Source organism: Denticeps clupeoides, chromosome 17 (genome assembly GCF_900700375.1).
Source record: "Denticeps clupeoides chromosome 17, fDenClu1.1, whole genome shotgun sequence".
NCBI classification, from domain to species: domain Eukaryota; kingdom Metazoa; phylum Chordata; class Actinopteri; order Clupeiformes; family Denticipitidae; genus Denticeps; species Denticeps clupeoides.
The window spans coordinates 17,797,853-17,814,772 of record NC_041723.1 but is presented as its reverse complement, the minus strand read 5'-3'; the positions used below and the strand labels follow the sequence as shown (position 1 = coordinate 17,814,772).

General features: G+C 42.0%; 3 protein-coding genes across 5 annotated transcripts in view; 1 reads left to right on the top strand and 2 right to left on the bottom strand.

Moving 5' to 3' along the window:
* Window positions 1-159: 159 nt before the first annotated feature.
* armc10 (armadillo repeat containing 10) lies at window positions 160-5,741 on the bottom strand. The gene is made up of 6 exons (XM_028959420.1): window positions 5,349-5,741; window positions 4,226-4,371; window positions 3,312-3,446; window positions 3,042-3,218; window positions 2,874-2,945; window positions 160-1,523 (listed from the first exon to the last, which is right to left on the bottom strand). Exons 1-6 carry the CDS (start codon window positions 5,590-5,592, stop codon window positions 1,272-1,274), a joined length of 1,026 nt encoding a protein of 341 aa, XP_028815253.1. The 5' UTR covers window positions 5,593-5,741; the 3' UTR covers window positions 160-1,271.
* fbxl13 (F-box and leucine-rich repeat protein 13) lies at window positions 5,719-16,283 on the top strand. The gene is given in 21 exon segments (XM_028959422.1): window positions 5,719-6,358; window positions 6,426-6,529; window positions 6,601-6,691; window positions 6,792-6,859; window positions 7,144-7,298; window positions 7,443-7,552; window positions 7,635-7,742; window positions 9,302-9,397; window positions 9,475-9,652; window positions 9,655-9,767; window positions 10,042-10,142; window positions 10,242-10,371; window positions 10,447-10,545; window positions 11,306-11,426; window positions 11,541-11,703; window positions 13,792-13,911; window positions 13,990-14,116; window positions 14,192-14,275; window positions 14,365-14,499; window positions 14,575-14,738; window positions 15,147-16,283. Coding segments are annotated over 21 exon segments (2,544 nt in total). The 5' UTR covers window positions 5,719-6,238; the 3' UTR covers window positions 15,304-16,283.
* Window positions 15,357-16,920, bottom strand: part of fam185a (family with sequence similarity 185 member A) — a 3,869-nt gene continuing 2,305 nt past the window's right edge. For 2 of the 3 annotated variants that reach the window (XM_028959418.1, XM_028959417.1), the window contains 5 exons: window positions 16,828-16,917; window positions 16,611-16,749; window positions 15,904-16,128; window positions 15,700-15,834; window positions 15,357-15,601 (listed from right to left, as the gene is read on the bottom strand). In XM_028959418.1, coding sequence (XP_028815251.1) covers window positions 15,489-15,601; window positions 15,700-15,834; window positions 15,904-16,128; window positions 16,611-16,749; window positions 16,828-16,917 — 702 coding nt within the window. In that variant the 3' untranslated portion in view covers window positions 15,357-15,488. The remainder of the gene's footprint in view (window positions 15,602-15,699; window positions 15,835-15,903; window positions 16,129-16,610; window positions 16,750-16,827; window positions 16,918-16,920) is intronic. The other variant, XM_028959419.1, reaches the window with a different exon arrangement.

Sequence of the window (16,920 nt, the reverse complement as noted above, 5' to 3'; positions counted from 1 at the left end):
TAATGTATTTATGTAAGGGTTTATGTTCACGTAAATTTGTATGTGTTCTGAGAAATGTTTAAAAATATGTAGCGAACGACGTATTAAACTATACGCATATTTCAAATAAACATGAAAAAATAATACCAGTTTCTTTTTGCTTTTAAAGACTCCTGCAGCTTCACAATTCGAAAACCATTTTATTAGCTTTAACAAACAAGCAAACATTGCACATATAAAATTAAATGTACTTAAATAAGTATATTGCCTTGCTCTAATGAAACTTTTCATGCATGGAAAAGAAAAAATCCTAATTATAGTAAGTGGTTAAGCAGTAATAACATGCACGCAATGTCACGAGCAACCAAGCACGCGCACGCACTCACGCTCACCGGAAATGGCTTTGCTTCGCTGAACATTTCTTAAAGACGCCGAAATTGAAATCGGCTCTTAAAATGTTTTTGTTGGTTAAGTCGTATTAAAAAAAAACTATTTTCCTTCATAACCTGAGGTGGCCAGGCGTGCAGCATTTATAACAAGTTCCCTCATTTGAATACATGAGCACGAACTGCAAGAAATAATTTCACATGCAAGCATTTTAGACAACGATTACTTTATAAAGCTAACATAAAACAGCCCATAGATAATAAAGCTGAAGATCTCGACCTTCCCTCAGTACTTTAGCATAGAGTAGGACCTGGCATTTTAAATAATGCTTAATTTATTATTATTTTTCCAACATATACCTGATGTTGTAGACTTCACTTTATTATGACTTTTATTACTGGGCCCCAGCATACCCACTACAAATAAATACTACCAAAAAAAATCAGGTAATCAGGTACATGTTGAAAATGTTGTTTAATTGTTTAAAACACAATTATTCTGTAGTCGTAATAATAATATTATTATAAAGAAGAGTAGTAAATGTTTAATTAAATTACAAGTTGTATAATCATTTTCAGTAGAATTTGGGAAAAGAAACATAACCAAGTCCATTCCGCTCATACAAGGGTTAATTTCTGAGGCACAAGAAGCAATACCTGGTGGACTTGGACCTGGTGCAAATTCAAAAACGACATATGTAGAAAAGTTTTGGATTTGGCAGTGGAGTTGCAGCTGATTTGGAACTCAGAGGACAAAAAGACACCGTGTGGAGTTTGCTCTGTGTCCGCTGCCTGCAAACAGACACAGAAACCCCTAAGGCCAGAGGATGAAGGAGCATTCAGTGGGAGAAGAATAGGGACAAAGACCAAAGTTTAAAAGGCACACAACCCCCAAAAAAAACAGGACTAGGTCAAGGTCCTAGCCACTTGGGCCTTAATCTCCCCGTCAGGATGTGAGAGAAGCAGGGGGAGTCTGTGGTGGAGCTGGGAAGACTCATCCAGGAGAACACAGTACAAGGACTCCTGCCTCCACCTGAGGGCTTGTGCCACCTGTGTCGAAGGCCTCCAGGCCCGCAGGTTCCCGACGAAGGTCAGCAAGCGGAGGAGCACGGCCACGCTGGTGCAGCGGTCAAAGAGCAGAACCAGGGAAGCTGGAGCCTGGTGGAATATCACAGACACTCAGGACCAGAGATTCAGTGGTCATAAGACCATAATCAGCTGGAGAAAACTTGATCTTCAAAGATGTTCCTTTATTAGTCCAACATGTGGGGAATTTACAAAGTGGCGCTTTAAGAGCAACCAGCTTTAATGACGGAACAATAAATTTGCCATATATTTACAGAGTTTTACATGCAGAAAAAAATCTATAATCTTTTGGTACCCACTTCAAAAACACACAGATCACAATCTGTATTCTTTGGAAAACATTTTATACCAGTGACCACAATTTTTGTATACTTGCAGCAGAAAAGGGGCTCTAAGCCAATTACACTGAAATGTGAAGGCAATGTGATAAATTATATCAGAATTGCCATGGCTACAAGATGAGTCAAATAAAAACTGTACCTCTGTTGTGTTACTAAAACGGAGCAGGGTTTTATGTGCTCTGAAGGTCTATTCATGGCTTCTCTATATATAGCTTGGTTCTCTGGTCAAATTTCACACTGCTTCTACAGGCACACGACCATTCCTTTTTAAATGGTATCTCATTATCCTAATGTATTAACATTCAGAGTGATTGGGGCAGTGATGTCCTAGTGGGTAAGGAAGCGGACCCATAATCAGAAGGTTGCCGGTTCAAATCCTGAACCACCAATGTCTCACTGAGAAAAATACTGTACCCAGGCACCTTTCATGGATGCCCACTGCTCACCAAGTGTGATGGTTAAATACAGGGGACACCTCTCGTTGTGTCATCATAATCACTTTCACTCACTTTAAAGTAACTCAGTGAACATGAGAAGTTTATTTAATGAATTTTAGATAATGTATTATTGAAAATGAAACATGTAATATCCTTTCAAGGCAATAAAATCAGTTGATACTTAAGAAAAGCTTACTGGAATTTTACTGAATTCATCTGACATGAGAAGTGACCCGAAATGACAAGTAAACTACAAATCAATATGAAAACATCGATCCCATCCAGTGGCAAAGATTAGCTTACCACTCTAAATCGTGGCCCGAGTCAGACCCGAGCTAAATTTCAGACGCGTCGGGAGCTGATTTAACGAATTTCCAGTCTATAGTCTACCCGTTTGATTCACTGCATGTAAATTTGTGTTTGGTAAAAATGTTATGCATTATGAAAATTTGTTTTATTTAAAAAGTTAATTTTGAATGAAATGTTTTATTTGAAATTCTCTGCCACCATCGTCAGCCGATTCATTTTAATCATCATTAGAGATGTGAAAATGCTGACAAGGTGAAACGGAGGCTAGACTCTGGTGATGATGTTTTAACTCCATTCACAGTTGTGCTAATGATTAAGAGGTGATGAAACGGTACCTGGGATTGCACAATGTCTTCCATCATATCTGGATTAGAAGACAGGTTTACTAGGACCTTCAAAACCTGGATCTGGGAGTAAAATGATAAAACACAAACAAAAATGACAACTCCATTACATCTACCCTTAAAAAAAAAAAAAAAAAAAAAGTTTGAAGACTGACATACCTGCAAGGCCTCATTGGCCACAACAAGCAGGGACAGAAAGAGGGTGATTGAGCTCTTCAGAAGGTGCTGGTGTTTATCAGTCACTGACATGTTCGTTAGCAATCGTAATGCTGCAAGCTGCAAGTCTGAGTTCACTGGAGAAATCTCAATCAACTCCAGAACTTGCGGGACGTACACCTACATGTACAGAACAGAAATATAATTATGAATTATTAAAACCAAAAATGTTATTCGAACACAAGAGAAGCCTACTGAGATGAAACTTCTGACCTTCAGATGCTCTTGGTTCTTCAAGTTCATGCTCAGGTTATTCAAGGCATTTAAAGACTGAACTCTGACGTCTGCTGAAGGGTTTGAGAGATACCCAGCTATGACATGAAGACCTCCAAGATCATGGATAAGATCCTACAGACACAGATTTGTTCAGGTTAACCTGCAAATACACAGCTACTAAAGGTCCCCTATCATAAAAAATAATCTCACAAAGTCAAATGAACAGTAGTGCGAGTTTCCCTAGCCTGTCTATGGTCCTGCAGTGGCTAGAAATGGCAATAGGTGTAAAGAGTAATTTGGTCATTCTGTCATTCAGAAAGGCAGCTCAAATAGTCGGATCTGGAATTTGTCCCCTTATCCAGTCATTAGTGGAAAGGTTACCTCATGTTTCTCATGCTTTTTACGACCAGAGAATTTCCTTCCCCTCCCCTAAAAAACATTATCTCCCACCGACCGTCATGGCTTAAAAACATGTGAAGCATTGCAGTTGCTCAGTAATTGGATGTAGAAATAAGCACAAATGTCCTTTTTTTGTTCAGTCATGTGAGATTATGAAGAACCAGTAGGTTCATTCGATTTGTTCTGGAAAAACGCAAACACGACTTTGTCTGCGACAAACATGGTAGTTGGTGAATGGTGTTGACAACGTCATTTCCGCGAATGCCCGCTCACTTCTATAGGGTGCTCTCCTCGTCCTGCCTCTCTCCTCCTCATTTGCATTTATAGCTACACCGAAACAGCACCTCCTGGGGAAATCTCATTGTGGGACTGGCTCAAAGTGACTGTAATTCTGCACCACAGCTGAATTTCGGAAAGAGACTTTCGATACAGTATTAGGAGACCACTAAGCAAAAAAATAAATTAAAAAAATCATAATAGGGGACCTTTAAATCCATCACAACTCTCCTGACCTGGTTAACCGTGAAGGCAGCAGCATTTCCTAAAGTGAGGAGGACTTGGGCTCTTTCTGAAGGGTTGGGATTTTTCTGCAGAAGAGACAAAAGCATTCCAATATGGTGTGGTTCCAGGCTCCCTGGTGACTTTGTGAAAATGTCACCTGAAACAGATCAACAGAATAAGAATTTTATCAATCAGATTAATGTTTATTTCTGATTTTTGATAAAGTTCCTCTAAATGAGCAATAAAGTGCTCTTGACGATCACACAAGCCTCTGGATATTCCTGTTAGTCTCATTATATTTGTGCTGCCAGGTCCGTAATCCAGAGAACTCAGGGGCCTGAATGAAATTGAAAAAATATATAAATGGCATTCTGGTGTCAGAAGTCCCTGGCGTGAAGTTGCTGTGACACGGCAGAGAATCTCCCCTGAACCCCAGCTCAGCAGCAGTATCACATCACTCTACCAAAGAACAACAGAGTACCGTCCCAGCTCCTACTGCGCACACATTAACCAGAAAACACACACATTTTACCTCTAATTTACCCAAAATTCTTCCCAGTGACATGTCAGGTGGATACAGGGGCCACGACCTCCCACTGTCTTCAGATGGAAGCAAGTCTGGGTTTAGTTCAGCGGGATTTAAACCTTCTGCTATGTACGGTCAGAAGATTCATAGACTCATAGGAGTTCAGCACCAGCTCTGAACCTTCTAAGCCCCACTGGACAACAAGGATGTATACATGAATATAAATGTAGCTATATTCATGTAAACTAAATCATTCCCTGTCTTTCCATTTGGGACCTTTATTTTGAAACGACGCAAAAAGCGTAGCAAAAGCGCATTAAATTGGACGTGCGGCTGTAAGAGAAAATCCAGGTAAGGTTTGTGAATGTCTGTCGAAAACAGAACTGTTCTCAGGTCTGCAGTAAAAGCGGCAGTAATGCGCCGTTTAGGGAGATTCCCTGACTGGGAAACAATTATTTGCCAACAAGTGTTAAAAAGTCCTATAAGAAAGAACATAGGAAGAAAGGTAGAAAGGAAAGGAGGGGGAGATGAAGGACGGGAGGAAGGGGAAATGATGGTGCTGCGTTGATGCTCAAGCAGCCGAGCAGCGAACCCATGTCGCGGCTCACCTGACGAGCTCCCTGGAGCTCCGACCACGTTAAAACCGGACACCTTCGCGATTAAACTCCCCGGTTCCACCCCGGTTCTGTTCTCATGGCCGCCGCTGTCGACGCTCTTTGTCCTGCTCCTCTTCTGGACGAGTTTGTAGATGCCGTAAGACGCCCCCGCTCCGGCGAGTATGCCGAGGAGCGCCTTCGCATGTCCCAGCCTGTGTATGAGGCCGTCATCGCCCATGCTGGAGGAAGAAACCATGAAGGACCCGAGGCGCCTGCAGGACAGGTCCCTCCACTGACGCACGCTGCGCGGCGTGGCCGACCAAAACCTTTCCACGGCCCATGCAGCGGCGAAGACGGCGGCGAAAGGCAAGACGCTTCACTCCTGCACGTTCTTCCGCTTTGGGTCACGTGGACAAAACGGAGGCAGCGATTGGTGCAAATCTGACACACTGCAGTACGTTCATGTGAATTTAAGAATGTAATGAGAATAAAACTTGTTACACATATTTTAAGAATCCAAAACACATTTGGTGGTATTGCTTTTAAATTCTAGCCGACACGCTTCTTCAATTTCAACGCCAAACCAGGATTTTGGAATGTAATGCTTTTGATGAGAATTCTTCAGTCTAGACGGATCGCAGCTTTACAAAGGAGATTCGTTTATGCAGGTTGCGAAAAGCTTATGAATACACAACAAATTATCGAATATTAGTATCCGGTGTCACACAGAATTCAGCCCGTACAACAACCATCCCAACACTTGACAGCTAGTTGAAGCTTTTTGGAAAAAAAAAAGAAAAAAAGAAAATGGAAACACCGAGCAACTATTTAGCTGGCCTGAAGATTTATTTTTGGTTACCTAGTAACCCTGGATTTGTTTCAATGGCATCTGCACTCTAAAAATGACGAGCTGCCCAATGTTCCCGAAAAAGAAGATACAAGTTACAATGGCTTCATTGCAAGATGCAGATCCATCTCTGAGAGAATATATTCTGAAACATTCACTGACCCAAATATATCAGGTGGGGACGCTGACGGTAATTCCTGATGTCAGAGGGTCAAATCTGATTTTTATTGTTTTGTTATCAGGCTCTTCTCACTGCCCTGTGTGTCTCATGTCCTGAAAGTCCATTACATTTCATACAAGAAAAGATTTTGGAACTTCAGGGGAGGCATCATTCAGATATTAAATGGTGGGTAGATCTTTCTCACTCTGTCTCTCTATCTCTCTCTCTCTCATATTAATTGGTGGCCTTTATTTCAGGTATACATGTCTTGATATGGAGCAAATTCCTGTATCTTCATTTGCTGGAAGGATTATGTATGACATTTTTGAGAACGCAGATGACATTTTGGTATATTCTGCTTTAAAAATCGAATAACCATATATGACCCTGAGAAAAGATGGCATCTTGGCACAGCCTGTGGTGAACGGTTTACTCTGTTTGCCCACAGATAATTTCACATTTGTTTGAGAAAGCCTACTCCTTTTACAGAAGACATTTAACAGAGACGTGCTTCATGTAAGTTCTCTTACCCCTTAATAGAATACCATACATCATATTTTAAGTAATATATCATTAATTCGTCTTACTATTGCAATAAACACTCAACAGGACTAGATATAAGCATAATTACAAGAAGTTGGTATCCTAGTTGCTTATTACGTATTTACACGCCCCAAATGGCAGGATGTCATGGGTTGCACCAATTTGACATCTTTACTAGTATGCAGTTTTGTAACAGGGACTGCAGCAGTGTATTTTATTCAGCTCATGCATTAATTATGGCCCTCCGTTGAGGCCAGGGGATGGAAAAGGTACATTTCACTGCAGAGAATGGAGGCGGCCATGTTGCTGGAGAAGATGGCCATTGCTGAGAGGCACTGGAGGCGAGAGAAGCAGCGCTCGCTCGTGTTCGTGTGGGCCGATTATGTCCGGAGGAGCAAGAAGAGGCAGAACGGTAAGCACACATATCCATTCACCTTCAGTACAAAGGAGAGCTTGTGAGTGTAAGGTTTCACAAACAGGTGGTTGGCGACTTCAGGCTTGTAGATGTCGGCAAGATCTTGTGTTTCCTTACCGAGAGAACATTTATTTTACTCAGAGGCTGTGATCAGAATCCAAAGAGTGTGTGGTGGTGTTCTCTGTAAACTGGTAATCTCAGCGTGGCATTTTGCTGTGCAGGACTCAAAGGAAATAAAGCAATACTTCCAGGTAAGGCCATCTTCTCTTCTCTCAGCAAACAGTCAAGGTCATGTTGATCTACTCCCTCATAACTCTCCCTCCATCTGGTCAGAGACTGGAGAGCGACGTGGTGGAAATGTCCAGCCACAGTCAGACAGACAATCCTCAAATGGAAGGAAAGGATGAACTCTCAATGCTTCCCAGCAAGCTTTCACTAAAGGTACAATAAAGTATTAAACTTTTAACATTTTTCTAAATCGCTTTACTGAATCATTGCTTTCTGAAGGAAGAAATAGTTATATGAGAAGGCAACAAGATGAGAGGGATATTCCTTTAGTTTTTATGAACTATTAATATTTGTACAAAGGCACAAAACAGGCACAATCTGTCCATCTGTACTTTTATACATTTCTGAAGTGAAAGGGATTGTCATAGTGAAACACTGAAGCATAGCACAGTGACACTACACAATGTGTCTTCTACATTTAATTGTCACCCTTAGTGAGTTGTGGGCAGCCATATGTGTGTATGGACAGTACCTTGATCAAAGGGAACCTTTTACCTTCAAAGATGGATGGACTAGGCGAGTAGTACTGGATCCTCAGAGTATACGAGATGCAGTGAGAGGTATTATAAGGGCTGTGAGGTAGGATGGTGCTACTCCATGTTTGGCTTTGTAGGCCAGTATCAGTATTTTGAATCTGATGCATGCAGCTACTGGGAGCCAGTGGAGGGAGCGTAGCAGAGGGGTGGTGTGGAACAATTTGGGAAGGTTGAAAATTAGTTGTGCTGCTGCATTTTGTATTAGTTGTAGAGGTCGTATGGTACATAGAGGTAGACCAGCTAGAAGGGAGTTACAGTAGTCCAGTCGTGAGATTACTAAGGACTGAACCAGTATCTGGGTGGCCTGTGTTGACAGATAAGGACGGATTTGTCTGATATTGTAGAGAAGGAATCTACATGAGCGGGAAAGATTGCTGAGTCAAGAAGGAGGTTTGGTTGTCTATTATTACTCCAAGGTTGCGGGCTGTTGTAGAAGGAGAGAACTGTGAGTTGTCCAGGTAAATAGCAAGATCCTGAAGTGGTGAAGAATCTGCTGGAATGAACATTAGTTCAGTTTTGGTAGGATTGAGTTTGAGTTGATGGGCTGCCACCCAAGAGGAGATGTCAGTTAGACATGCAGAGATTTTGGAAGCAGAATGTAGATCTGAGGGAGGAAAAGAGAAGATGAGTCAACATAGCAGTGGTAGGATTCTCCATTTGAGGAAATTACCTCACCAAGTGATCTTGTGTAGAGGGAGAAAAGGAGAGGACCTAGTACTGAGCCTTGAGGGTACCCGTGGAGAGTCTACGTGAGGCAGAGGTGGATCCTTTCTTGTGGTTAACTGTGTCAAATGCTGCAGAGAGGTCAATGAGAATAAGTAGAGAGGACAGTTTTGCCAATCTGGATCTAGTGGACAGGTGGTTTGATTGCCTGTAGATATAATCTCAATGATTTCATCTGATGTGAGCTTAGAACACTGATTTAGAGCAGTCGTGGAATCCTCAGATGGTAGAGTAGGATTTGTGGTGGAGAATGTCTTACAGATTTGTTCAATCTTTCCTGTGAAGAAGTTGGGAGGGGGATGAGGAATATAAGACAATAGACTAGATGAGATGAGAGAATCAAAGGAGGGAACATAAGTTGATAAAGGGTGGGAGAGGGGGAGAAGTGCATCTGAGAGACAAGATATAATATATAGAATTTTTTTTAACTTGCACACACTGTACTTGTACCAGATCTTTCAGGGTCTAGGTGTGGGTGACCTGCTGAACTGTGCTCAGGTGTGCCGCACATGGATGAGCATAACTCAGAACTGCTCTCTCTGGAGTCAGGTCAGCTTCCATCACATGTATGAAAATTACTCTCACCCCCTCCTGTACCTTCTCTAGGGCGATGTTCTGTCTTGCAGATCAACTTCTCTGACTATAAGACCTGGATCTCCGACAGCATGGTAAAGAAAATACTTCAGAAGTACCGCATGTTTGTGAGTCGTCTGAACATGCGGGGTTGCACTTCGCTGCAGGAGTCCAGTTTTAAATGCATAAGTGAATCCTTCTCCATTTTCCATACTCTGTTTAGACATAAGAACTGAAATTCAAAAATACTACTGACGTTATCTGACATTTTAACCCTCTCATTACACGTCCAGGTGAATGCAGAAATCTGCAGGAGCTCAATTTGAGCGAATGCTGCAACATAAACGTGAGGGTTTGTATATAATATTAATAATATCATATTTATTTATTTTTATTATTAAATAATGGGAGCAGTGGTGGCCTAACAGGTAAGGAAATGAAAACCAAAAGGTTTCAGGTTTAAAGGTATGGTCCCCACACACTTCTCCCCAGTCACCTTTCATGACTGTCCACTGCTCACTAAGGGTAATGGGGTAAATACAGAGGACACATTTTATTGTGTGCACCATATGCTGTGTTATGATGTGTATCACAATGAGAATGTCACTTTTGTTTGACAGGACGAGGTTGTACAAATGATTGCAGAAAATTGCCCATCTCTACTCTATCTGAATTTGTCTTACACGACTGTGACAGATGCCACTTTCAGAGCCCTGTCTAGGTAATTCCTTTCTCTGTCAAAATTAGGTCTTGGTTCAGTTTAAGCCATTTTGCCTCTGAATTACTGACATATTTAAATAATGAAGATTATCTGTTGAAGGTGCTGTCTGAACCTCCAGTATGTGAGTCTGGCTTACTGCAGGAAGTTCACAGATAAAGGCCTCCAGTGTCTCACCATAGGGATGGGCTGTCGCAGAATTGTCTACTTAGACCTTTCTGGATGTACACAGGTCACTAATGAACTCTGTGGTTTGAAGGCAGGCTTCTGGTCTGGTATAGCTCAAACCATTTTCTCTGTTTGGTAGATAACGGTGATGGGATTTAGACACATTGGAGAGGGATGCAGGCTACTTCAGCATGTGGTATTCAATGACATGCCCACACTCTCCGATCGCTGTGTGAAGGTAAAGTTGCTGGTTCAGATCCCATTCAATATGTGTTCCTTAGGGGTGTCACTGTGAGGAAATGTGGCAGTCTTGGTAATGTTGTCTTCGCAATGTTTTGGCAGATAGCGTACAGCTTGAATGAAATTCAGACACACGTGATCATTTGACCTTTTACTGTATGCTGTTATGGATGTTAGTACGTTAGTGAAATGTAAGTTCAAAATAATGCTGACATAAAAACACAACATCCTTTCATGTCCATATCTCTAATTACATTACACAAGCATGCATATAGATAAACAGACATCACTTATAGACATATACATCAAAGTTTTATTAGTTCAAAGCAATTAGTTGTTCAGGGACACAATTGTAGTAAGTGGGGTTTGAACCTCTCACATTGTGGAACCTTCCGGTTCACGGGTGAGTGTCATACCCACTAGGCTACTACCACCCTATGTCTCCTCATTCAAATGCTCATTCAAAGCAAAATAGGTCAATTCAAAAATCTACATAGTAATGCCACAATGTCATCGTCATTGTCTCTAGCCAGTCCTCTCCCCAGCTACCTCCACCAGCAGGACCCCAAGGCGTTCCCAGACCAGACTGGAGATATAATTTCTGGAACACCTCCCCAGAAATCCTCACCGGATGCCCGAACCACCTCAACTGGCTCCTCTTGATGTTGCGGAGCAGCGGTTCTACTCTGAGTCCCTCCTGAATGTCTGATCTCTTGTTGCCTTCCAATTCTCAGGACAAATAATTTTTGCCTCAACAGGAACTAACTTCGAAATGCCACTGTCTGATCTCCATCTCCTTACTTGACTCAATCCATGTCTCTGACAGTGCTTTAAAAGCCATCTCAGATGTGGCTCACCTCTCCCAGTTTGAAATAGAAGGTGAGTCTCTGCATTTAGTTTTTCTTTACACAAGCACATGAAACACATATATTTAATGGTTCCTTTTCGTCAGGTATGTGTGAGTTTATCAGGCCATGCTGTGGCTCCACACAGGTAACAGTCAAATAACCGATGCTGGCTGGAAAGATCTCTGCAGGAGTTCACCCAAGCTTCAGCTTCTGCGCGTTGCTGATTGTCCCAACATGACTGACATAAGCATGAAATCCATTGGGTCTCTGAAGAAACTGACATACCTTGACATCTCGGGCTGTGAAAGGTGCTACATCCCCTGTGTGAAAAGATACAGTATCTGGTGTGAGTACAGGCCAAAAGTTTGGACACACCTACTCATCCAATGTGTTTTCTTTATTTTCAGGACCGTTTACATTGGTAGATTCTCACTGAAGGCATCAAATCTATGAATGAACACATGTGGAGTTATGTACTTAACAAAAAAAGATGAAGTATCGGAAAACATGTTTTATATTCTAGTTTCTTCAAAATAGCCGCCCTTTGCTCTGATTACTGCTTTGCACACTCTTGCCATTCTCTCGATGAGCTTCAAGAGGTCGTCACCTGAAATGGCTTTCGCCTCACAGGTGTGCCTTATCAGGGGTAATTAGTGGAGTTTCTTGCTTTATCAATGGGGTTGGGACCATCAGTTGTGTTGTGCAGAGGTCAGGTTACTACACAGCCGACAGCCCTATTGGACAATTGTTAAAATGCATATTATAGCAAGAACCAATCAGCTAATTAAAGAAAAACGAGTGGCCATCATTACTTTAAGAAATGAAGGTCAGTCAGTCTGGAAAATTGCAAAAACTTTCATTGTGTCCCCAAGTGGAGTCGCAAAAACCATCAAGTGCTACAACGAAACTGGCACACATGAGGACCGACCCAGGAAAGGAAGACAAAGAGTAACCTTTGCTTCTGAAGACGAGTTCATCCGAGTCACCAGCCTCAGAAATTGCAAGTTATCAGCAGCTCAGATCAGAGGCCAGATAAATGCCACACAGAGTTCTAGCAGCAGACCCATCTCTAGAACAACTGTTCAGAGGAGACTGCACAAATCAGGCCTTCGTGGTCAAATAGCTGCCATGAAACCACTGCTAAGGAGAGGCAACAAGCAGGAGAGATTTGTTTGGGCCAAGAAACACAAGGAAAGGACATTAGACCAGTGGAAATCTGTGCTTTGGTCTGACGAGTCCAAATTTGAGATCTTTGGTTCCAACCGCCGAGACGCAGAAAAGGTGAATGAATGGATTCCCAATGCCTTGTTCCCACTGTGAAGCATGGAGGAGGAGTTGTGATGGTGTGGGGAATTTATTCAAAATTAAAGGCACACTGAATCAGCATGGCTACCACAGCATCCTACAGCGACATGCCATCCGGTTTCCGTTTAGTTGGACGATGATTTATTATTCAACAGGACAATGAAGGTGAAAGTCAAGTGATTGTCACTTGTGAAGAAGAAGAAATAAGAAAGAAAGTGAAGTGATTGTCACTTGTGATACACAGCAGCACAGCACACGGTTCACACAGTGAAATTTGTCCTCTGCATTTAACCCATCACCCTGAGTGAGCAGTGGGCAGCCATGACAGGCGCCAGGGGAGCAGTGTGTGGGGACGGTGCTTTGCTCAGTGGCACCTTGGCGGATCGGGATTCTAACCGGCAACCTTCTGATTATGGGGCCGCTTCCTTAACCGCTAAGCCACCACTTCCCAAAACAGGATTATCTGTCAGAAGTGGGATGACCCCAAACACACCTCCAGGCTGTGTAAGGGCTATTTGACCAAGAAGGAGAGTGATGGATTACTGCAACAGATGACCTGGCCCCCACAGTCACCGGACCTGAACCCAATCGAGATGGTTTGGGGTGAGCTGGACCGCAGAGTGAAGGCAAAGGGGCCAACAAGTGCTAAACATCTCTGGAAAGTCCAAGACATTCGGAAAACCATTTCAGGTGACAACCTCTTGAAGCTCATCAAGAGAAATGCCAAGAGTATACAAAGCAGTAATCAGAGCAAAGAAACTAGAATATATAACATGTTTTCAGCTATTTCACCTTTTTTTTGTTAAGTACATAACTCCACATGTGTTCATTCATAGTTTTGATGCCTTCATTGAGAATCTACCAATATAAATGGTCATGAGTAGGTGTGTCCAAAGCTTTTGGCCTGTACTGTGTGTATAAATATTTATACTTTATTAATGCCGAAGAAAATTGCTTTTCTGCTTTAACCATCACCCTGAGTGAGCAGTGGGCAGCCATGACAGGCGCCCGGGGAGCAGTGTGTGGGGGCGGTGCTAATGGGAATCATTCCTTCACTGATGTTAGTTCCTCTTCTTTTCTGTCCTCTTCAGTATGAGTGACGTGGGCCTACGTGCCATCACAGAGGGTCATTCAGCCTCCCGGATCCAAGAACTCCACCTGAGCAGCTGCATCTGCATCTCTGACCTCTCCATGATGTGGATAGCACAGAGGTGCACTTACCATTTCTTTACACAGACTACAATCTTGTCTTTTATTGGCTACTGATTTCCTGTCACGACCTCTCTCAGGTGCAGCAAGCTGAGCAACTTGAATCTATGCTACTGCCAGAACCTGACAGACAGTGGATTTGAGCTTCTTGCTGGGTGCTTATCTCTTGTATCTCTGGACATTACTGGCTGTAATATTAGTGACCAGGTAATGAGTCTACACCAGCAGCTATGACCATTGCCTGGAATATCCATTCATGTAGGGAAGTGTTGCTTCCTCTAGGGACTGGTGGGACTAGGAGGAAGTCAAAGTCTAAAGAAGTTGAATATCTCAGAATGTATCTGGATATCAGACATTGGCGTCGAGGTATACAAGATCTTACTGCATCAGTTTTTTTTACTATGTTTTATATAACAAGAATATACATTTTTTTTCTTTTCATTGTTGCTGATCAGAACTTCTGTGCATTGAAGAAAGACCTGGAGGAGCTTGATATGTCATGCTGCATCACTTTGACAGACCAGGCCATCAAAGGCCTTTCTTATCACTGCAGAGCAATCACCAGCGTCAAAATGGCAGGGTGTCCTGGAGTAAGTATGAAGTGTTTGTCAAAATTGTTCATTGACCGGTTTGGTTACCTCAGCTCAATGTTCCACTAAATACAGATGAGTGACACTGCCATACAGTATCTTCTAAGTTCTGGACATTTCCTGAGGGAACTGGACATCAGTGGCTGCATCCACCTCACCGACCGTGCTGCCCGCTTTCTACACAGAGGCTGCAAGCAGCTGCGCTTCATCAAAATGCTGCATTGCAGAGGGATCTCCAGGTGAGAATATCTTCTTAATCAGACTCTTCAAGAAGGATGTCATCAACAGAGGGTATAACACAGAGCATTATGGTCCTACACAGCTGCAGTAGAGGTTTTGTTTACAGCGAACACTTACTTTTCAAGTTCTGAAATATTGATCCAAGTGGAATGAGGTTGCTGCTGGTGTAATTTTTCCATCCCTTATTCTGCTAATTAATGTAATACTTGCTAATAGGCCAAACAATCCATTTTGCCTCAGCCTGAATGGTTTCATCAGAAAACAAATTGTTGGTAAGCTATGGCAGCCCTTCATTTGTCAAACTAGTAGTCACATGGCCAGGTTGAAACCGAACACTTTCGTTTCCTTGATATTTCTAATGGAAATATGACATTAATAAAGTCTCATTACTCCATGTCCCCCCTCAGACATGCGGCTCTGCGACTCAAGCCTTGTGTTCAACAGTGGGAGTACAGTAATGATGATGTTCCCCACTGGTACAGCTACAAGATGAAAGGCAGCGATGAGCAACAGAGCAATATTAACACCACCCTCCACCCAGAGGAGCTTGTGTCAGTTACATAAAAGATTGTCAGCTATTTTAAACACATCTAATGGAGAAAAAAAAAAGAATTAAGTCTGCAATGTGGGTCATATTTAATGATAATAAGAGTGTACAATAGAATAGAAACATATTCACAATTGCATCAGTCTTTTATCAACAGATATCAGACCAATTTTAAAGCTAAAAAGAATGTGAGAAGAATCCCTCAGCTCCCCAACCTCAGCGTCTCCAGCCAGCTCTGAATTCTGAGGCTGATTGTCCCTTTGGCAGCCTGGGTTTTTATCCATTGTTCCGTAGCTGAGGGCCCATTAAAGTGACCTAGAGAATTCATGACACTCGGCATGTGTCTCAGTATGAGAAATGTAATGGTATATTGGAAATATATTGGAAAAGCACTTCTTTTAAACTGAACTCACCAGTAAGAGTCATTCCTGTCACTGTGGTTTCACGTTGAGCCTCGATCAAGCAGATCTCAGGGCTGATCTCTACTGAAGAGCCAGACAGCTGCAGTGCCGCCGTTATATTTGCTGGGACCCGTACTGAGACTGAGCCTGCATGAAAGATGCATGATTACCTACGAAACCTGAGGCCCACATTTTAAAACACCATGAGTGGGATACCTTCCTGCGTGGAAAGGTCGGCTGATCCACTTTGTCCAACGTATATATCAATGTTTCCACTTTTAGTTGAAACTTTCAAAGAACCGTTTGAGCTATCTAGAGGGAACCAGTAGTGAAAAATTGAGCTGAGAGTATAAATAAAGGATATAAATGTAATGAATGTATGTGCATGTAATAACATACCAACAGCAACATCTCCCATTACACTCTGTACACTAGCATCACCTGTTGCAACAAGACAAAAAAAATCTACTTAGTAGTTGTGACACCCATGCAGACCTGGGCTAGCTAGGTCACATGTATTCTAATCACTGGATGCTCTTTTGGCATGGGTGATTACTTTATTATTTTTCTTTATTAAAAATGATTGTTTTCAAGATGTCAAGCGTTTGTGCCTAATATGTGTGGCATGACAATAGTAGGGCTATAACATTCAATCATAACATAGTAAAAGCACACAGTGCAACAAGAGGAATAAAGATTGAAAAGAACAGTAATAAATAATAAATACAAACAAATATATAAAACTATTACTAATAATTTATATTCTAATTACATAACTAATTTGTGCAAGATAAGAAATAACTATAGCAGATATAATAGACTGCAAGAGCTTATAATATATTTATTATATCAGCTATAGGGTTAAGGTTGCAATTAATCTCCCATTCAAAGAATGTAGTGAACATTGAATCTAGTGAATTCACCATGAACGTGTCCAAGCTGGATTTGCCCTGAGGAGGACATGACAGTGGTGGATTCTGCATAAATTGCTTTGACCTTCAGCAAGCCATGTTCTGTGGACACATTCATGGTAGTTCCCTGGATTTTATGGAGATCAACAGTCTGAAAAGAAACAATCCAATCACTCAAAAAAACCTCTTGTGTGCATCAATTCAAAGTGTATTAGAAAAAGGTTTTTACACTGTCTCCTGTAGAGCAGACATCAACATTGCCGTGAATGGTGCCAAACCCCGTAATGTCACCTCCTGACTGGACAGACACATGGTGACTCTG